Genomic DNA, 22,538 nt, shown 5'->3' with positions numbered 1-22,538 from the left:
ACTGGCAAATGGACTAAACCACCTTAAAACCCTGCCGGATATCTTGTATAGCTACGAGCGTACTGTAGCAGGCCAACTGATAGGCAGAGATCGGCCATTAGCAACAACCGGGGTTCTCTCTTGTGTTATCAGGGGTGCCAAGACTTGCAAAGCGAGCCGCCCGCGGATCATCCTGCGTCTAGTCACCAGGAAGTTGAGAGCGTATCCTTACCAGAGCTGTCCGGTGCAACGCCCCTGATCAGAAAGATCGGAGGCAAGCTTCGAATGCATAGCAAGAATAGAATAGCTCGTGCCCAGTACTCAAGGATTGGACTGGCCATGCGGCTGAGGCATTGCTCAGAGAAAAGGGGATCTTAGGGGCTGCGGAGGACGAAGCATGTTTAGGGGTAGATAAGTGAGGTCTAATCGACTACCATCATGCATGGTCAAGCTATTCAAATGCCAAGCCTTCCAACCCCTTTTCCTGCTCTTCTCCTTGGTAACCCATGACATCGAACCTGACTATCAAGCTATGAGAAGGCACATGACAGCAGCAGCCTTTTCAATGTGTATATCGTGTGTGTGTGTGTTTCGGCGGCACCAGGACAATTCCGTAGCGTCTACAGCATGCCGGTAGCATGAACGTGCTTAACGAGTCGAAGGATATTGAGGTTCGCAAATCATAAACACCCAGCTCTCACAGTCAAATTGAGTATGGTTGTCAATGACGAATGTACTGCTGTATGAAAAGTCGCAGCAGTCTAGGTAACCCGACATCCTAACAGTGTGGTAAATCGCCAGCGTACTGGCTGGCAATGGAGAGAAATGACCAGACGTGCCTTGGTTCTGTGCCCATCTGCGGTAAATAGGCAGGAAGTAAACCATTTATGGAAGATAATACAACGATTTGCGTTAGCAAACAGCGAAGAGGGTTGATTAAAATGAAGAGAATAATGGCAAAGCGCAAAAATGATGGACCCAGCGGGAATCGAACCCGCGATCTTCCCATTGCGAATGGGACGTCGTACCCCTTGACCATAGGCCCTTGTTGTCCCAGAGACTTGGTTATCCATACCTCAGCTTCAGTTATTCTGCTTGAAATAATTAGCTTCAATTAGAAGGCAAGTGAGTACAAACAAACGGACTGATGGGCGAGTGGGTGGGGTGGCTGGTCTTTAAAGGCGGAAGGAGCAGCTTTCTGTTTGCAATAGGGGGAAGCTGCGGCCTGGAGGCAAGTACCCAGGTACAAATTAGAATGGGCAACTCCAGGTGGACAATTGCCCACAGGTACACATAGATTGTTGTCCCATGATGCCGACACATGTTGGCCATGGGTACCAGACTGTGGTGATGTTGACATATCCTTTGGTAGTGAGACCAACCCAGTAGACCTGAGTATGGATGGCTACGGTAAGATGCCATATGAAAGCCAAATCAACATACAGCCTTGCCCACGGGTGACAGCAACTCAGACTAGGTACATCTAGATTCCCATCACCTACCTCAGAGAGAGGAAGCATGGGCAAACAGAAAAGGGCATCCAAGCAACACGCTTCAGCATATATTGTACAACGTCTTGACGAACCTGCCTCATGCGGACGCCATAGCACTTGAAGCGGAAACAGGCCCCTGAAGCAAGCTGTCTCAAAGCTGAAATCGGGTTCACACTCATTGATAACAACATCCCTTGAAATGGCATGAATTGACTTTTTACCTGTACAACTCCCTAAACGCCGGTCGGATGCCAATGCAAAACGCAAGCTCATCATCAGGTGTGAAATAATAGGAAAGCCCTCGTCCCTAACTAAGCCTTCTTCTCGCCCTTGAGCTTCGCAATCCTCCTCTCGATGTCCGCCTCCGTCTGCTGCATGGGATTGAGCTTGCGGTCCCGCGCCATGGCCCGCGTGTTGTCGCCGTGCTTGTCCATCAGGTCCTGCAGCCACTCGCGCTCGCGCTGGCTCTGGCCCCGGACGTGCTTCTGGCGCGGCCGGTTGGCCTCGGCCTCGAGCGCCTTGACGACGTCCGTGCGCACGCCGTCCTCGTTCTCCTCCTCCGTGATGCCGCCCCAGGTCTCGCCGTCGTCGGCCATTTGCTCGTCCTCCTCCTCGGCCTCCGAGTCCGTTTCCAGCTCGTTCAGCGGGTCGTTGAGCGGGTTGGGCTTCGCCTTCTTGCCGTTTGTGGAGAGGATGCGGATGATCTTGCCGTTCTCGTCGCGCTCGACCCGGGCCTCGGTCACGACGCTGCCGTCCTTGCCCGCCGTCGCGATGGCGAAGGGGTCGGTCGGCTTGGTGGCGCGGCCCGTCGACTTCTTGGACCGCAGGTTGGGCTCGACGCCGCCAGTGGGCGCATTGAGGCGGGACACGAGGCCCAGGCGGCGGAAGTTTTGCGTCGTGGTCAGGTCCTTGTCCCAGTTGTGGGCGATGATGTCGTTGCCCAGCGGATTCGTGATGCGTCTCGGCTTGGACGAGGGCTGGCGGACGGCAGGGCGGGACGAACGCCGCTTCCTCTTTTGAAGTTCTCGACCCATTGTGTGTGATTTGGGAGTTTTCCTTTGCCGAGTAGGGGTAGTAAGAGGAAGGAAAGGCTCAATTGGTTGCTTCTACAGTCCTAACTCCGGTTGATAGCTTCACTGATGCTGCTTGGACTGCGTACGGGTAACTTTTTTTTGTCTTATCTTATCAGAGAGCTGCTATAAAAATCCAATCGCTAATAGTCTGTGGCGTAGCCCCCCACCTCAGTGGCTGGAGACAACCGGAGATGCAAAACTGGCAGGGGTTGCCTGTGCCACAACGCCGCCCCCACTTTATACAATGTAAGCTGTAGCCATCCACGCTCGATGCCATCCACTGCCCTGCCAGGCTGCATCCCTTTCTTGTCTCTCTGTCTTCACGTGCGCATCTGCTCGATCGGAAAACGTGTTTCGCCAATTACGTAAATCAACTTGGGGTAACAAGCACAGGGCTCGGATGATGGGCAAAGTGTTACAACCCAAGTCGAGAAAGAATAGGCACGTGCTAGCGCCAAGAAGCTTATCCTAACGACTGGGGGTGGCAGGTGGCTGGCTAGTTGGGCGGAGCAGGGTAAGCGGACAAGGCTAACAACAGGATCGAAGAATTGAGGAGGGGTACGTACATACCTACCAACTTGTACTTATAAGCGCCGTGAAGAACAACGACCTTCCCAATTCAGCCATCGATGGCCTGCGGGCATGGGCTGATTCCTCCAAATTTGCCCTGGTCATCCAAACCCGCCGTTGTGAGTGTCCCCAGCCTGCAGGGGGAGGAGAACCTCCTCTCTCGCGCTGTTCGATGGTAATCTGAAAATGCCAGGGCTCCTGGCCCGTCGCTTACTGCTGGCTAGCATGGGTTCTTTTGTTGTCTTCTGGGTGCCTTTCCTTTCCGCTGGTTCCTGAGTGGGAACCCCGTTCTTGGTCTCGGCGAAGGGGACATCAGGGCCGAAAGACTCTTGTCAAACTGCATCATATTCATTTACTCCGCACTTGACGCACAGGGCTACTACCGCAGTGGGTTGGAGACCGTAGCAGAAGCAGCACCTGTCTGCCTGTCGTCCCTGCGTCGTCGGAGAGAGAGCCAGAAACTTTGACACATAGACTCACTCGGCTGCTATTGCGTGCTCCTTCTAGCCCAACGCCCCGTCCGTTCCTCGCTTGATCGCTTCGGAGAATCTTGTCCCTACCGCCCAAGCTCCGTTTTGCTCCACCACACTGGACCAAAGTACGCCTTGCCCGGGCCGCTCCAGAACCTTGGGCCAGAATGCGGTCGCAGCTAGGCCCGTGTGCGAATTCGATGCGGCCCCTCCTCCTACCAGCAGCCTACTGGTTGAGGCAGGGCTGGAGGGGAGCTCCTCACGGGATCGACATTCGGACGGCGACACCTATCCGACGTCCGTCCGTACGGCACAGTCACGCAGGTCCAGAAGCAGTGCGAGAGTCTCGACCTCTCCCCTCTTGGCTGAGCTCGCTTACGCCAAGGGAGGATGAGAAGTAGCAATTCTGTTACGTCTTACAGTCTCGTTACTGAGCAAACGTCTATCTCTCCGGAAGGTAAGTGCATGGACGTGGTAGTACTCCTGTCTCTAAGTACCATCTGCGTATGTAACCTAACGGTTTGTTCGGTAATTTGTGGTATCAAACCTCTTCCCAGAGGGCTGGCTTGCACATGGCGATGCCTGGGCAATTTTCCCATGGCAACGGAAACGAGAGATCTTATTAGGTCTGTGATATTATATTAGACACGTGATGTTGGTAACCGACACCGGTTGGCGTGCTCCGTATGTATTATCGCGAATCTACCACAGCAGGCAATAGGGACGGGGCTGCTTGTCGCATACCACCATTACATTGCAGTGCCACTGCTGCTGTTGTTGTTGCTTGTCATGCGACACGCCTATCGCAATTGCCGGCGGCTGACGCAACATGTTATATTAGCATCCCAACCTGGGACGACATCTCTATGCAAGTCATCTCTGCCACCTGATATTGCCAAAGCGAACTGGTGGGTGAGGGAGGAACAGTCTTTGCTCTTGCTCATACCAAGCAAGCAGGTGGGTGAGACGGAGTCGTGGGGACTTGGGGGGTTTGTTGTACTCTACGTACTCAAAAAGCTGCAAATCGTAAAGCTGGAACCCTGGGTGCGCTGCAGAAATCAAGCCTTCGACTGCGGTGGAACTGTGGAAGCGCGCCTAGGGATGGGGGACACCGTGGGATCTCTCCTAAAGTTCAGTCAGTCGGCGTCGGGATTGTGTGCTGTTTTCGTCTAGTGGTGCTTCCCAGGGTATCATGTATACCGTCCAGGGGTCCGAAAGCAATGGCTCGCCACGGTCGTGACCATGTAGGTACATGGCGTTGAGGTACATCAAGTATTTCCCTTCCTTGAACCCCACCCACACTTTTGCAGTGCCATATGCTGGCCGTTCGTTTAGATGCACCAATGTCGCGACATCATCCTACGGTCGAATATGAATCAGGTTTCGTAGTATCCATCGCGGTACGGTCTGTGCAAGAGGGCTTTCAAGAAGTCGGTGCTTGCAATCGCAGGAGGAAATCTGAGTGGGTTGCCGGCTGGAAGATCGGCTATCGCCCACTTCTTACTATGTATAGTTAGGTGCCTGTGCTCAACGGGCTGGCTGCATCGAGAGACATGCAAGGAGGGTCGAGGGGCGGGTATGTGTGTACTGTAGTGGTGTCGGCCTTTCGGTCATTTGCTATTTGCTGTGCCCTCTTCTGACACCACCACCCCTCTGCAGCCGGATAGCGACAGCGTATCGTTTACTGCTAGCTTTCCCATTAGCTTCACGGTTCACATCCATCTGGCAGCAGTGACGTGTTGATTGCGAGCCACAAGCTCTCTCCACGCTTCATAGTCGCGTCTGTCGATGGCGGCTTCTCCTTCCGAGGGGGTAAGAGTCATGCTTCACATAGTTTCGAGCACAGGTGTGGGCGGCATATTGGTTTCGAGTAAGCGCTGTTCAAGTTCAATGTGCGGTGGTGTGCTCTATATACCTTCCTATGGTCAAGTCCTCTTTCGAAAACAACACTCGGGCGTGCCCGTCTTGAACAACTTCCCAAGCAAACCCAGTACCATCATGCCCCGTCTCTTTTGAAAATCCTAACCCATCCCGCCATATCGGGAGTCGTGTCGAAAATCGTATCCATAAAGCCATTATCCATCAGAAATTCCACAGTAATGCCCACCCGTAGTTGTACATAGCAAAAATCAAAGTCACCCCAAACGCCGTGAACATGATCCGTTCGCAATGCTCGCAAGGGAAAAGCACTGTCCCTTCCCTGTATATGTATGTCGTAAGATATCAAAACATCATCCATTCCACCTCGACGCCGGCCCCTCCAATGCACTTAGTCCAGTTAAATGGACCTCTTCGTTGCCCTAGCCTGTTGTTGGAATTCGACTCGGTATCGCGGTATTCGCCTGCCCAAAGTCGTTCGAGCACGTCAATGGCAGAAAGGTTATTCACTGCAAAGAAGCTAGGGTTAGTAAAAGGTTCGGAAAACGTGATGTGCGTAGTGGACCAGTCGTGTAGCCAAAGTATAGATACGGCTTTGCTGTCGCCGACGCAACACCATCTTTTATAAGGGGTTTACTTACTGTAACCACTGCGCGACATGATTTCACGGCACTTGTTACGCACGATATTCTGCTGCAGCTCGTTGACGCATTCGCTGCCGGCCACGAAGAGCGGCCAGAGCAGGAACTTCTCCGCGCTGCTGCCGGTTTCGAGTGAGGTTGCATAGTAGACGACCTGACTGACCAAGTTGCGGAAGCTCTCGTGGCTGGAGGGGATGTTGGGGGACGCCAGGCGTTCGATATACAAGAGAGCCGCATAGCGGAACGCCTCGGAAAGCGATCCTAGATCCCGAATCAGACTCGGGGTTGGGGAGCCGGGCAGAGACGCCATGAGGCGATGGGGCTCAAAATCCCAGCTCTGGAGAGCATTGCGGGCCTCTTTCCACTCGCGCCAGAAGGTCGAGCGGTGGTCTTCATACGAGGGTGACGAGCAAAGGCCGGATGAGATGAGCTCCTCATCGTCCAGTTGTGTGGCAAAGCCGTTGCCATCAAAGCGGTGGGCAACGCTGGCAACAGTGAAGAAGTCCCCAAGGTGCGAATTCTTGAAGACGTGGGAGGGCGAGGTCAATGGTGAGGTGGCAGAGGGTGTTCCAATACGGCCCGTAGCGGTAGTCAGGGGCTGGACACTGGCCGGTGTTGAGAGAGCATATTCAAACGGCCGAGTTTCATGACTGTCTTGAAGAGTTCCCTGTCACACCCGACAAAAAGCTCGACTCCTGGAGGTAGAAGGTGAGAATCTGTTGGCACATCATAAAATGTATGGTTTAATTGGGCCTCGCGGTCGTTTATGCTTGCCGATATGGCATCAAAGTAGGTGAAGAGGGCTTCCATCCATGCTGAATCACTGGAAGCTTGATAGGGTGCCGAATTCCGCATGCTTAGAATCTTCTTCACGCCAGCGAATTGTGTATGAAACTTTGCAATGCCCGATTCCACCATACGGTAATGGCAGAGCAACAGGATGGTCGCCAGAACAGAGTCGTGGCAAGACTTGGACGAGTCGTTCAACTGCTGGTTTAGCAAATGGACCGCTAGGTTGCGGTGTTGGTATTCCTCGGATAGCGGTAGATCATCAGACGGGGATTCGTGGTTGTCGGAGCTTAGACGCTCAGGCGAGTCTCGAGTGTGTTGTCCGAGGCTCAACCTTCTCTTCATCCTCAAATTGCACGCCGCTAGTGCGCAGATAGCATGTTGAAGGCTTCGGCTGCTGGACGCTAGTCGCAAAACGTGATCTCGGAAAGGGTTGTTTGGCCCGTCAATGAGTACCATGGAAGGGCACATGGTATTCTCGTAATAGTCCATAAAGAAAGCCATCTTGGCGATGAGATCTGGGGTCACCTGCATCGAGTGCCCCTCGAAGGGGGCTGCTAGAGGACCCTGCTCGGAGCAGAAGATGTTCAGATCTTCGTCTCTTGAACTAGTGTGTGCCCAGTAGTGTCCGGTCGAGCTGGGGCTTGTGCTGAAGTTGTCAACGTCATGGACGCCTTGTAGTCATTGTAAGCGAGATCCGGGCACAAGGTAGAAAGGAATCTCACTTAGTGTGTCACTGTCGGCGGCAAGGAATTTTGAGGCACCCACTTGACTTTCAAAGGTGTCCTGGTGAGAGCTGAGGCTTGAGCTTGGTTCCGAAGGAGCATAGATCAAGCCAGGGCAGGAGGTCGGTCCTCTTTGGTCTACCAAAATCGCGGAGGCGGGACTCCGGGGTATGGGTGAGTTATGGCTGTTGTAGTTGTCATATAATAGACTCGGGCTGTTCAGGAAATGCATGTCCTCGCGAGGAAAAGAATGGCTCATGGGTGAGATGGCATACTCGACGTCGCTAAGAGAATCAACGGACGAGGCGAGGCCATCGGCAATGCTGGAGTAATGGCCAAGGGAGGTGTTCAGTTTCTGAATCCTCGGGTGCTCGTTATTGGCGAATGACATGCCTCCCCAACTCTGTGATGTTGCCGAGGGGGCTGTCTCGCCTTGTGTATAGCGGGCGAACTCCTGGTATACTGCATACGGTGTAGAGGGTATCGAGCCCTGGTGATCATGGTGGTATTCGACATCGTCTCTGGAGCTCCCATCCTCGTGGTCACCCCACTGGCTAGTGACTATACTTGAGTTGGCCCTGGGTCGAGCTGGTGTTACCCTTTTCCCAACTGGCGCAACTGGTGGTGCCTTCGCGATCGGCAGTGAAAGCCCTCGCAACTTGCCCCGACTTGCTACCCCAACACCCCAAGTCAACTGAGTCTTGTAACCCGAACATTCGTTTCCAATCTCGAGGCATTGGGAGCAGTATGGCCGCCGGCGGTCACACTTTGCGTTGCGCTTCATGCAGGCGAAGCAGTCGTCAGCCGCTCCTCCGGCAGGTGCCCGTCTCCGGCGTTTGCGGGCAGCCTGCGCGTCCTTGGCCGCAGTCGAGTTTGGTTGCGGGGGAGCGAGACGGTCATGGCTCTAATGTATGCAGCAGCGGGAGGGTAAGGTAAGACTATTTTCCAGGCCCAGGCACACGATAACTCGAAAAGGGAAGCTTCTTCTACACGGCAAAGGGTCTGAAACTTTGAGCCCTCAGAAAGCGTGTCTTTGACTGGCGTGGGTAAATGGAGTTAATATGGAAAAGATAGGATCGGTATGTATGGTATGGCAGCGTGTACGAGGTTCAATGGGGGTGCAGGGTCACAGGCGCAGAGAAAACGGGACGGGCAGATATAAGTTCAGGATCGCTCATGAGGAACGCATCCATACATTGTACACCACAACGACACCCCCCAAAGCTCTAGGCTACTTTAGTACGGTACTGCCCGAGTACATGCAGGGCCCTGTGATGCTGATGGGTCTGCCGCTGGATGTGTGGGAGGCGATAGCCATACCGGGGGAAGCGGACATTGGGAAGAGTATGGGCAACGGTACAAGTTCTGGACGGGGGCCGGACAGAGAGGAGGGGGGTGATTCGTTCAGAACCGGTGGACGCGACAATAAGAGATCAGCGGGATATACCCTCGAAGAAGAACAAGGGTGCTGGGTCGGCCAGGGGTCCCCTGTAGCAGCAGAACACTCGTTGCAGGTACGTACATGTATGCATCTGCCTACATGCAGCTCGCTGAGAGGCCGGCCGGCAGGGGGAGGAATCGAAGAGCCCAATGAGGGCTGGGAGGGTGCAATGCCACCCCGTTGGCCGCTGCCGCCACGGCGCCTTGACGAGATGGGATTTGATGGGTACCTTAAGCATGGCTATGTAATCCATCTTTCGAGAAGTCGGCGAGAAAGAAGGTAGCTCGATGGTCCCGTCCAATGGGAAACGACAGACCAAGCCCGATTTGTGTGGAAAAGCTGCAAGGACCGAGTCCCTACACATCTCTTGCTAGCATGTAGGTTCTTGGTGTATGCGAGTGCGTATCCGGATAGTGCATTTTGGCACGCGAGAGGCCGGTCAGCATAGTATGTCCATCTGCTTGCTCTAGCAGCTTGGTTGGACAATCTTGCGGCATGCTCCCGTCGACTTACCTCCGGCTCGTACGTAGGTAGTAATTAAAGTAGGCGGCTATCACATAAGAGAGGAGCGAAAAGTGCCACTATTTTGTTGTCTGTGTCGTTGTCGGAGCTAAAATGATATAACCCGGGCCCTACTGGTTGTGAAATCGGAGTCCTGGCTCGTGTTCCTGTACTTTACCTAGAGCAGGGGAATGAATCGGTGTCTTTGGTGGGGGATCCCAGGCGCTATCACAGGGTCGGAGCCAGGCAATTTTAGCAGCTAGACGGTCCACTATTCAAGCGTCGCGAATGGGCGATGAGGGACTAGGGACTGGGAGGTGCCGGCCGCCTAAGCATTAGCATTGAGGTAGGTTTTCTTTTTTTTTTCCTTTTGCTCCTCCGTTCTCTGATGCATCATGTCGTATTCACTTGTCGTCTCACCTCGTTGGGGTCTGCCGACTTATTCATGTGCGGCCGTTGCGAACGGGATTCCGTGAGCAAGAGACCGCCTCACAATGAGTCTGTTTGCCGGCCTACATGATACCAATGTAAGATCAGAAGTCAGTTGGAAGTAGCGGTCACGTCTGTTAGTGTCGAAGTTTATTTTCCATCTATGTAGTTTCCGCATGTACAAGTAGGCATTAATCCAACACGCCTGTCCGAGGCCAACATGGTGGCATGCCCCTCGTCTCGTAGGATGTGCGCAAAGGGACGAGGCAGCGGTATGCATATCACCTACAGGCTATTTTCCGACTGCACATATACTTATATGAGGATGTCTTTCTGGTCGTGGGAAGAAAGAGACTCTAGTCTGGTGGATTATACCTATCAAAGCGTAGACGAGGCTCGAAGCCACCCGGCAAGCCAGGTACGTCAACGTCAGGCCAGGAGGTACTCGCCCACTTCCCACAATGAGCTGGTGCCGTGGTGCGCGAGGTACCCGCAACAGAATCCCGCACCCTCTGTTCCCACCCGATATCCAGGCTTGCACAGGATTGGTCGAGCCTGGACAAATGCCTGGATTTGCTGACCACGTCCATTTATGTAAAGAAATATGGAAAGTGGGTAGAGAACAAGCGCGATGTCCAGAACGAATTGATGTCTGGTCTGTCTCTTGGAACCCGCTCCGACTAATAAGCTCACCTCACCTCGGTACGACGGGGGCAGCCTTGCCGTCTTCCCATACACTCGCATCTGACCAAAGATGGTCCCGAAGTACAAGTTGGGATGTCCTTACCTATCATCAAATTACCAGTAGAGAAAAGGGAGGGGAGAGAAAGAAGAAGGGGGGGGGGCAAACAACGCCTGACAGTAAGAGTGCGAACTTGCAATGGAATTGACTTTGGCCTCATTACAAGGCCCCAAGGGGTTCCCTGCTTGCTGCCAGCCAAGTCGGGTGGAAAACCGAGGCAGAGGGCAATATCTCTTAGGGTGCACCCAAGTGCCGCTCCAGTCGCCAGTCCTCGATACGTGAAGCGAGCAGCAGCACACACACCTGCCTGCCTGCCTGCCTGCCTGCCTGCCTGCCTGTCTGTCTGTCTGTATGTCTTGGGGGTTGGATTAGACCCATTGGTCAGCTCCGACTCAAGACTAAAGTAGCAACATGACATTGGGATTCTTACTCGCCAGCCAGACTAGATTAGGTCATTTCTATGTGTGCGGGTGAGCAACGCACGTATCAAAAGTCCATCGTATGCCGACGGGTCACAAATGAGCTAGTCGTTGGAAGTGAGGGATGTCCTTTCGATAGGCACACTACTTTGCTAGTTTCGCCGCGTCTCTCGCCCGTTCGTAGTACATGGAGTAGCGTGTGGCTTGCCTGCCTCTCAAACAACGAGTGCGAACTGCATACTCTATTCACTCGCTGTCCTACAAGTAGGTGGCCAGATTCGGGCGTTGATGTGACCCATATTGATCAAATGACGACAGCTTCTACTTCTAGCAATGGGCCAGCTACATAGGTAGATACAGGTAGACAGACTCACATGCAACAAGACAGAACGGCCTGAACCTTGGACACAAGTGGTGATTTCCAGCCCTGGCATCTTGCTCCATTTCCCGGGCACGGCTACCACTCCATACCAACTGAATGGCGACGGAATCTCAACCCACTTCCAAATCGTCGTCAGTGAGTAAAGGATCCATGGCATGGCTAGCATGGCGAGGGTGCTTGGGTGCTTGGGTGCTTGGGTGCTTGGGTGCTTGGGTGCTTGGGTGCTTGGGTGGTGGGCCACTTGATATCTGCCACTACTATCTTGCATCCCACTTTTCCAAAGATTGGTAACGAGCTCCGGGCTGATAAGCAAATCCAAAGTAACGACAACCGTCGACCTCAGTACCCGCCCGCCAGTGTCGAGGAATGGGTCTCTGCCCTTGTCATTCTCCTTCCCACCTCCGGCCTCTGGTTTCTACATGGTAACAAGCCCAGACTACGATGTCGCATTGGCTCGTCTTATTTTAACACGTCACGTCAGGCCTGCTTGTCCACACGTCGTTACCCACATGCCCGCTGCTGCTGCTCCAAGGCTTGAGCAAAGAGCCCAATAATAGCACATGCACATATACATATACCTATAGGTAGGTAGGTACATGTATGCTGCTGGCTAGGCCAGGCAGATTGTGATGCGTCTTGCAGGAAAATGCAGGACAGCCAGCACGCTGCAGAGCTTATGCGCTCTACCATGGCCCAGAAGGAGGGTGCGTTGCATTCGGGGAACACACGCTGAGCGCTACAACCACGGCCGCCTCAACTTGAAAGGCTTCCATCAAAGCTTCCATCCCTTATCTATGGCCCCCCAGCTATCGTCTTCCGTACAGCTCCCTTTCTGGGACTGCACCGAGCCCTATCGGTTGGTGGCTGAGAGAGGAATTGACATGAAAGTTCGATATCAAAACCCATATACACCTTCTTGACAGCGAGTCCCAGGATAGTATGATGTGAGTCTAGTTACCACCGTCGGATGCTGGCACTGGATGTTGTCGCATCCAAAACATCTGATATATCTCTCTTGAAACAACATGCCATCCAATGTTGCTTGAATCCTCTCGGAGATTTTGGGGGACTTATCGGGTCGTGCCTCCAGCCCTTGGGAAAAGTGACGAGTCCGAGCGAGCGTCTGAACCGCGCCAGCGTACCAAACAAGAAACAAACCCTCCATTGTCGTATTATGCTATCTACGCAGGAGGTATGAATGGCATTGTTGCGGCTCCATGCTGAAGACCCTCCAAGGTACTGAAGATGTAACAGCATGGCACAGCATGCCGGTGTGGGGACCCGTTCGGGTATAACCAGTCAGATCGACGTACCTGCAAGTTGTAGTCGGCCATGATTACAGCGCAGCAGTCAATGCTCACTTCATTTCTGGGATGTGCGCACCCGCTCCGAAGTCAAGCCCTTTGGTAACGACGCACGCTGAAAGCATACGCGTGTTTATTTCCATCGTTATCCGCGTCAGTAGCGGAACCAGGCTGACATCCAAGACCCAGTAATAAGTACTGCAAGGCCAGTCCCTCCCTGACGCTGCAAGCAACTGGGCCAATATGGACGTTTAGCCCAGTACGGCACGCCGCCGAAGCGCTGCTTATGCGCCACAGCAACTGATTTACTCTGCTGTACGGGGTAGGTACACTGTCTGTCATCTTTCGTCAGAGCCCCGGACAAGTTTCGAGTAGCGGGTGGTGCCCTGGCCAAAAAGCGCACTACCGACAAACAACCTCGGCATCTTGAAGATAGCGTGCGGCGTAAGACGCCCGCTGCATATACTACTGAGAATACCTCCCTCCCTAGCGTCTGTCTCCATCACGAAGGAAGCAGTCCCAGGGCGAGAAATTGCAATGGCGGCGCTGATGGGCCAAGCCAGCCCGCACCAAACCAGCTTTAGGACCCCCGGAAGTGTGCCCAACTTTTGAAAATCTGGGGCAACACCACCAGGCCCAAGGCCCAAGCAGGCACCCCCCACCTTTCTTGCCGTGTACCTCTCCAAGCTCTCCCATCACTTTACAGCACGGCCAACGCCGACGTTCGTGTTCTGCCAGTTCGGTAAGATATTGGCGTGGCTTGACAGGACTCTATTCAGGCTGCACGTCACTACCTAGGCTGGAGACAACATAGGAACTAACCTCAGGTCATCGCGGCGGAAACGTGGCGTTCCGAAACTAACCCACTTACATAAGACTGTCCCTAGTATTTGCTATGCTTTGCAGTAAATCATCACACGACACGCGAAGGGGCTTCGACGGGCAGCATCTGATCCAGTCGTCTCTTCCCCGCGTTTGAGGTCATGGTGCCCTTTCCAGAGATCTGGGGTTGATGGCAGGCCTTGTCCGGGGGTACATCAGCCAACAAATCACAGGCGTCTTTATGACTAAAAGAAATGCAATCGATCTGGGAAGCATGTCTAGTCTAAACAGACAGAGGTCACGACGTCCCTGATGACGGCGTTTGCCGGGGCTCATCGGACTGGTTGCTGTTTTTTTTCGCATCTTTCCGTCATGCTCTCAAAATGCCACACTTTTTTCTTTCTTCTTCTCTGGACGTGCGGGATTTGGCATAACACAAACGCCTCGGCCGGGAGGGATGGCAGTGGCTTGAAAACCACACACTAGAAGGCCCGAAGAACTGCATCCAAGAGGGACACTAACCCCAGTTTGTGAGATGGCCTCAGCCTCTCCCGCCTCTTGCGAATGAACCAGATACTTGCATCAAGGTAAGGCAGTTGTCATTGGCTGCTGATTGGCAGGATGAGACCCCTGGAACAACTCTATCAACAATTACATCCCCATTGGTTGGTGTCCGTTCCATGGTCGACGCCCCCTCATCTCCGAGTTTCCCAGACGCCTCCCACCTCCTGGGACGCAAGTCATCAGTTGTTGCGGCGATCGTCGAGGGAGACGGCTCAAATTGCCGTCTCATGGGACTGATCGGCATCGAGAGCTGGCCCATCTGATCCGGATCTTGGCAACCCTTGAGATTCCCATCATGGGATCAGCGCGCAAGAACGCCTGGGTGAACATAGCGCACCCAGCCTTGGCCATTGATGCGCCTTTACCGTGCAGTTGGTATTCTGGTTGTATCAACCGCTGTGCTGGTGCAAAGCAACCAGTGGCGCATTTCAGGTAACAAAGTCGGAACAAAAGAAAAGGTATGTACCTGTTCGCAATGAACTGCTTCGGCGAAAGCACTTCGCCGCGGGAGTAACGAGTAAAGCATCAAGGTGTCATTCTGGCTTCTGTAACCGCCAGCACCCTCCAGCAACACTCGCAAGATGCTTAAAATAAGAAGCTGGATGGTGGTGTGGGAAGCTATAGCATTCCACGGTCATTCAACTAAAGCAACAGTCAGTGCTGTGGTTGCAAGCGAAAGGGGATGGGCGAGCAGGGAGATGATGGCTGGCTCACTCTCACAAACTATTGAAAGCGAGCAGTGCAGCCCGGTTTCCCTGAGCAACCCACCATGGTAAGAACATGGCATCGATTGGGTAGATGTAATGAAGAACTGATAATTGGGATGTACCTCCTATGTACGTATCGCTCAACGGGCTACGTGACGATGGAGGTCGAAGCCGTAGCCATATGCCCCTAGCACCTAGCACTTAGCGCCTAGCACCTATCACCTAGCGCCTAGCGCCTGGGGAGGATCGATACTGGCACTAACACACTAGCCAAGTCGCAACTCAAGCCACTGCCACGGCTATCATTGAAGCTAAAAGGACTGGCAACGTTGCATGTCTGGGCGCTGCTGGAAATAAGCAAACCACCAATGGGATTCTGCCGCCCCAGGCTGGCGAGGTGGGGTGATGGTGATGGTGATGGCGAGAGAGATGCATCCAACGCTCACCGAGGTATCCCAAGAGCACGCACGGTACTTTGCGAATATAACGGCGCATCGATCGTCGATGGCAGCCGCAGCAGACCAAGCGACGATGCTGTCAATTCAAGACAAACCGCCAAAGCTGCAGCCGATTGCTTCAGTCGGCCCACACGCCGTGGGATATGTTATGTACATCAACATCTTGCCTACTCGCTACAACATCTGCTTTATCTACCGCTGGAATGATAGACAATAGTCGCCTGACCGCTCCGACGAGTACCCCCCACACATTGCAATTTAACTGTCCTGTGCTTTCTGTAGGATAAGCAGACAGGCAGACAGTTAGTTACACGACAGACAGCAGTCGATGATGCCGACTCTCACCCCCGCACCAGCAACATGACAGTACATGGCCAACCAATGCGAGCGGCGCGCCCACTGATTCAAATCACCGACCGGCAGCGGACAGCATTCTGCGCGATTCGTATGGATGGCAATATATTGCCATGCCGCAGTTCTCTCGTGGGGATCCAACGAGCTGGCACGCGTATTAATAGCAAGGTAAGACGTGAGATATCACGTTCCAACCTTTACCTTCTCCTTCTTTACCTCTTCCTTGTTTGCGCGCCAGCCACGCAGCACGGCTCGTGGGAAGTCAATATATTCTGATGCCACCACACGCGGCGGCGCGGCATCATGTCAGTCCTGTGCGGGTGCCCTCGAGCGAAGCCGGTCTTGAATGTTGGGCTTGGAAAAGCCCAGAAATAGCGAGACTAGCAATGTCTTACAGACATGTCATGCTCACCCCCAAAGCTCGAGGGAGAAAGCTACTGACGAGTACCAAAACTGCCGGGTCCCTCTCGAACTTCTGCAGTATGGGCGCGGGTGACCCTCTGGAATCTTAGTATTGCAGTTGTTACCGCCATGGACTGACTGCCATGGCCGTGTCGACGCACCTACATATCTTGTGTCATGCTGGTCTGCAAGCTTTACAGAAAACGGCCTAAGGGTACATAGGTAGGCAACTCGCGATACCCGAGCACGCCGCCAAGTGGTAGTTCCTGCCTTTGCTGCTTGTCAGAATGGAGGTGTGGGCGGGAGACGCCTGTTTTCTGTTTCTCGGCAGCTGAGTGGTTTTGATAGCACTCGCCGTAGTCTGCGTGAGCTAGAAGAACAACAACAATGGTGGCATTGCTTGCTTCCCACCCGATTTCGTTGAGGAAATGCAACATGATCACATGTTGGAGCTCCATTCGCTTTTCGATATGGACCCTGGCCATTCACCCCCACGAGTTAGGATTGCTGTTCCCTTTTGAGGAGGTACTCCGAGAGGGCGAAAAGGCGGGCGGGTTTCAGAGCCTCATGCCGATCCCGTACTACATGTTGTGTTTCTGGACATGTATTGGCTTGCTGCGAAATAATTGCTTTTCCCCTTGCGCCGTATCGAGGTAAATGCTGAGATCTGCTGCCTCTGTTTTCAGCTCTCACCTGTAGCGTTACACAGAGTATTGGGTCGATGCTGGTGCTGAGTAGGACGAGTCCACTCGCTCTTTCTCTCACCGAAGGCTTATCCAGCCAACTGCTTTTGCCGATCTAGTGCATCGTATATGCGGTTCTGTCCCAAAGCCGGCAATGCTACCGTAAGGGTGGTTGGTCTTCGGCGTGTTTACGAGGCACTCCCCTTCTTCCTCCAGAGTTCGGACGAAATTGCGTATAAGGTCGATCATATATTCGGATATCGTGACTCGCATTAGGATGGGACTGCGTTCTATCTAAGCCTCTTTGATTGCTGTACATCGAAGTGGGCTGGGCTGGGTGAAAGCTGAAAGTGAAGAAGATGGACGTGGTGGGGTTACGTCGGCCGCCGCGACGGATTTGTATAGAGTTTCCAGGATACCACGCCCCGTATGATCGGCGACAGGCTTTCTCTTGTCTCAATCGCTTTACCCCCTTAATGTGAGACCATTTATTTGGACAGAAATAGCACATGTCTCGAAGCAGATCCTGCGCAGGCTGTGGCGCAGTTACCACGACGTGTGTATGCCATCCCACTAGAGTGGAAGGCAAGCCCGGCCAGATTCAGGTAGCAATGCCTTGGAAATTGCTACCGAGTATAGGAGACCCTGTGAATGAACCAGTATAGTATACTCCATCACCAAAGAGGTGCATACCAACGCCGAGTTCACCCGCGGGGCCGAGTGTGTCGCCGCTCAGGCCCCGGCAGCAGCGGTGTCAACACTTCACAGCTGGCCGGCGACGTTGTGTATCGTTCCTCAGATTACTGTCGGCGTGCTTCTGCAGGAAGAAAGGGACCCCTCGAGACAACAAGCCCAGATCGCTTCAGGAGGGTCCTTCGGGGAGCAGGAGAGATCTTGGCGGGCATGCGCGCACGCACACGTAACCGCACGGAGAACCTGCCAAGTTCCCACCCAAGCTTCTGGTCCCGGAGTACGACACCACCACCACTGCCTGCTTCCCTGGCAAAGAGAAAAAGCAGGTACACAGCAGGTTGATCATGCACCACAGCGTCCATGGCATTAGCCTCCGTGGTACGCGGGCAGACACTAAAAGCCTTTTGGCACCTCATGTGTGTCTGTGTACGTGTGCGTGCGTGTGTCAATTTCGACTTTCCTGTCGTTCAATTTTTCTTGTAACACTTGACCGGAGAACAGTTCCTGATCCGTACAACTACCTGCGTACACGATGCTGCTTGCCCAGGCTAAGGGGACCGACGCCGTCGCATGATGAGCTCGCACATGTCTGCAAGACACAGACAATCAGTATCTCGGGAGAACGGGGGGCGGCAAGAGAGGAACAAGGAGTTCCGTTGTCCTTACGCGTTCCCTACTTACTTTACGCTTGACAGAACTAAACTCCGACCATGGCCGGCGAGCCACATCGGGGTTGGTTCAATCATCGTGCTGAAGCCCCCTCGCGGACTAATACTTCGAAAGTACTTGTACAGAAGAGGGGATACCGGCCTGGATGGCTGCGAGAGGGTCGATGTAGTAACACGGACAGGTTGTACGAACAGGCAAGTACGGATGATACGGCCCATGTTATTCATTTGGCATTCAGGGGCTCACTAAGCAGTTTTTTTGAATCGCATTTCTTCAGAGAGGGTGATGGCATTGTGCTCTCACAGGAAGTATGATGCCCGGCGTGTTTATCGGGATGTTATCAGTACATCATTAGACATGTATGTGACCGACTTGACTTTCGGGGAGCTGTCGTTGGCCTATCTATCTCCTTGATTTCGGTTTACCCATCCTGCATACTCCTTTCACAATATTGGTAGTGGGCTTATCGATGTGTTGGCTACGGACTCGATTCAGATGGCGGACGCTCGAGGAGTCTGTTGCTTTCATTCAGAGTACTACTGGATAAGGGGGTTGATGTTCATGTGAGGATATCCCTTGAGCTAACTGCAAGGAGGAGGAACCGCCGCGATTGCATATTGTTTCTTACTCTATGGTTTCGTAAAACAAAGATCCTTGGTTCGATCCGGTGAACTAGGTGTGGTATCTCAACCCTACTAAGGGACCAGGTCAGCGATATGTGATGGGTAGGTGACCTACCTTGACACCGCTCAATTCGCCTTCGGCTGTGTGGGAAGTATTGTTTGTACAGATAGTCGGCTTGACGATATACGTGTCTAGATATTTATTGCGCGAGATGACTTCTTTATGTCCATTGAGGGATCCTATTGGGATTTCAGCTTGCATCTACGTGCTGATGCGCATAAATGTGGTTATCGGTAAACCCAGGAGTGTTCAGGCAATAGTCTATCTGCGATAACAGCAGCATTTGTGATCATATATAAAGGAGCCGTGGGCGGTTTAAAGGGGTCAATTGATTAAGTTTACATTGGTTACGGGTTCGTGGTCTGCAGTAGGATGACTCCCTAAGGGGCACGACGTGAGCCATGTGTGAACTGACACGTTGTCTGATGAGATGTCTATTGGCGGGCCATTCGGGCACAGAAGCCAGAATATATGAGCATTTCCTCCCGGGGCCATCCCTCTCACTTGCAGGAGAAACGGGAGGCTGTGTATGGTTGCTGACCGGCTTCAGAATGTCAGAATCATGCTGAACCAGCTCAGCTACCAGCCATATCTGAACGAACTATCATATGCAGTAATCCAGCGTTGATGATTGGAATCATAACTCACCCGTCAATAAGACCGAAGCCATGGCACCACTGAAGGAAACCTCCAACCATAGCCACTGCTGTTCTCAAAGCATGTACGCATACTTTATGCTGGATCCAGCAAAGTTCTTTCTCCTGTCACCTGAAGCGGCGAATCTGGCCCTGATGTCACGAAGACAACTGAGGTAGGTCAGAAGGCCCATGTTGCAATAGGCGAGGCCTTCAAATATCGGCACAACGCAGCAAGTGGCAAGTCCTCAGGTATACAGAGTCTGAAAGCTGCAAATTGTGAGCAAGTACCTGCAACAGGATACACATTCAAGCGTAATTCGACATACCGTCCTAAAAGGCAGCAGGTACCCTAAGGCGTTCATAGAATAGGACCTGGAACAGGAGGATCGCATAAACCCCTATTGCAGAATATAGGCCAGTTGTACATAACGTTCATACAGCACATAATACTCAGCATCGCTAGCATGCAAGGGATACGGCCGATGTCGTAGATCACATGACAGAGGAAGCGGGATTGTCTGATGAATCGAAAAGCTGAATTTGGTATCAATTTCCTACGTCAACATGAAAAGCCTAATCGCGTCCGACCTCATTGCAAGGCCTAGGTATAGGCATCAACTGCGCCCCAGAACACATGAAAGAGTCATGCATATCTGAAAGACAGACCATGTTCCCTCACACCGATCCGTAACGGTCCCAAGATGTCCGTCAGCAGTGTAACCCCCCCAAGAAAAAAGGACGCAATGAGCCCAGATCTATATCTTGGCCGTGGCAGTCCTAAACAGGTTAAATGAATATTCGTGTTATGGTGTTTTGTTTTTGTCGTTATTTTCTTTTGCCGGCGTCATCGCTTTCGCCCCCCTCCCGAGCATTGTCTGCAACTGGCCCCAAACAAGAATCGAGCGAAGACTTGACTTACGCCTTGGTCGCCAGCTCATCCAGGATGGGCTTCTCAAGGGACTCGGGCTTGGTGGTGCTGGCCCAGCGGTTCTTGACCTGGCCGTCGCGGCCGATGAGGAACTTCTCAAAGTTCCACTTGACGCGCTTGAGGCCCATGAGGCCGGGCTTCTCGTTCTTCATCCACTCGAAGAGCGGGTTGGCCTGGTCGCCGTTGACGTCGGTCTTGCCCATGATGGGGAAGCTGACGCCGTAGTTGACCTGGCAGAAGCTCTGGATGTCGTCGTCGGTGCCGGGCTCCTGGCTGCCGAACTGGTTGCAGGGGAAGCCCAGGATGACGAAGTCGTCGCCGTGCTTCTCCTTGATGTCCTTGTAGAGCTTCTCAAGGCCGGCGTATTGGGGCGTGAAGCCGCACTTGGAGGCGGTGTTCACTACCAGGACTACCTTGCCCTTGTACTCGGACAGGTCCACTTCCTTGCCCTTCTCTGCACAGTGGGGAGGGCTGTTAGAGCGGTTACGCGGCGGTTAAGAAGAGACGGAGGGGACATACTGTCGGCGGGCTTGAAGTCGTAAAAGGTCGTTGCTGAGGCCATTTTGACTGGATTGAATGCTCTGGGTTGAGTGGTGGTGAAGCTGCGGCTGGTCGTCGAAGGCGCGCAAAGTGAAGATCTCACGATAGCAGATGAAGTGGGGTAGATACGTAATGGAGTCAGAGAGCTGCTATTTGGGCGGACGGCGCCTTGTGGAGAGCTGCAAGTCAGTAATTGCCTGCCGGCAAGTTGCGCTCAGTGCGGAGTGTTCCGGGAGAGACGTACGAAGAGACCGAGACAATGATCTTGCGGGTTGCATGAAGTGAGAGAGACTAGAAACAAGACGTTGACCTGCTAGCAGGCGGTCGGGTTTTGAGTAAGGTATTTATATCTTTTCTGGATGTTACATGTATTGCGAACAGCGTCCACGTGTGTGGAGTCGGGGGACCTAATGCTCGGCCGTCTGGAAAGCGATTCTCATCAAGTCAATTCAGTCAATCAATCAACATAATCTAAAGAAGACCCGCGACCTAGACGATGCGGACGAAACACTGGACACTCCCGCTTGTTCGTTAGAGTTTCGAAACATTTGCGGCAAGGTGCGTGCGCGCGTGCGTGGGTTTCTTCCCTTGTTCGAGATGTCAATGTGTCAATGCTGCCAATCTCCGAGCTTTTCGACCTCGGCAGCCTTGCGACCCGAGTGCCAGCGTCGTCATGCAATGGCTGGAATGGTGAACTCGTCCAAGGGTAGGTCGGGTGGGAATGCCGCACCAGTCCGCATCCGAGGAAGCCCTGTGGACCTGGGACTGCTTCTGGACTGGATATTCCTCCAGTCCGCAGCTGGGAGCTGGTAGCGCAACCGGCTAACGTAGGGCTACCGACTGATCATCATGGCCAAGGCGAGGCAAAACCAGTTGACATTGACCAGCACAAGAGACATGATATCCGGGGAAGCCGTGTCCTTGTTGACAGCACGGTTGGGATTCAATGCTAGGTAGTTTCCAGAGCAGGACTACCAGTATCATGGAAGGAGAGCCTCCAGCAAAGCGAGACAGACAGGCAGACGCCCGCGGCTCTTGGTACTTGCCGTTACTTGTACTTCTGGAGTCCTGAAGACATCGAGGCCCCGCCTATCGCAGCACAATCCATCGGCCCATCACCGCTATCGATGGGCCGACTTCTCAGGGCTCTCTACCCCTCACCAACCATGTTCCTAATGTGCGTAAAGTACCTGGAGTATGCGCTGCAGATGGCCGACCTGCGCTGCCGGACAGCAGACCATTTGAGCACTCGAGTATTCGACAAGGTAATCTGTGCTCGAGTTCCTGTCGTGTGAAGTGAGTGCTCAATTCAGGCTACAGTAAAGCAGAATGCATTTACTTACCTGAATTAGCTATCCTCATAAAGGTCACCTACTGAAGGTAAGCCTGTGTAGTCCAAGTTTGCTATCTACATCGAGATGTACATCTTCGCATCAATTGTAAGTAATAATGAATGTCCACCGAACGACACCGACAAGACGCGCCCCATTAACTCCGAATGGTTTTAACAGCAACCACCACTCGGCGGATTCTGCAAATACACATACACATCGTCCGCAT

The 22,538-nt window shown here is 53.2% G+C and overlaps 3 protein-coding genes across 3 annotated transcripts; all 3 read right to left on the bottom strand.

The window, feature by feature from the left end:
- Positions 1-1,783: 1,783 nt before the first annotated feature.
- PG986_001034 (uncharacterized protein) lies at positions 1,784-2,506 on the bottom strand (the record flags this gene model as incomplete). Its single annotated transcript, XM_066837256.1, has 1 exon — positions 1,784-2,506. One exon carries the CDS (start codon positions 2,504-2,506, stop codon positions 1,784-1,786), a length of 723 nt encoding a protein of 240 aa, XP_066706149.1.
- A 3,302-nt stretch (positions 2,507-5,808) lies between these two features.
- PG986_001033 (Fungal transcriptional regulatory protein) lies at positions 5,809-8,954 on the bottom strand (the record flags this gene model as incomplete). Its single annotated transcript, XM_066837255.1, has 5 exons — positions 5,809-5,972; positions 6,105-6,709; positions 6,781-7,567; positions 7,619-8,522; positions 8,862-8,954. The coding sequence occupies 5 exons, from the start codon at positions 8,952-8,954 to the stop codon at positions 5,809-5,811; spliced, it is 2,553 nt and encodes an 850-aa protein (XP_066706148.1).
- An 11,471-nt stretch (positions 8,955-20,425) lies between these two features.
- On the bottom strand, positions 20,426-21,000 carry PG986_001032 (uncharacterized protein; the record flags this gene model as incomplete). The annotated part of the gene is made up of 2 exons (XM_066837254.1): positions 20,426-20,892; positions 20,958-21,000. 2 exons carry the CDS (start codon positions 20,998-21,000, stop codon positions 20,426-20,428), a joined length of 510 nt encoding a protein of 169 aa, XP_066706147.1.
- Positions 21,001-22,538: the final 1,538 nt, after the last annotated feature.

Source organism: Apiospora aurea (assembly GCF_038362705.1).
Source record: "Apiospora aurea strain CBS 24483 chromosome Unknown utg000001l_segment0_segment0, whole genome shotgun sequence".
Taxonomy (NCBI): Eukaryota; Fungi; Ascomycota; class Sordariomycetes; order Amphisphaeriales; family Apiosporaceae; genus Apiospora; species Apiospora aurea.
The sequence above is the reverse complement of the archived record's forward strand: the minus strand, read 5'-3'. Positions and strand labels throughout refer to the sequence as shown.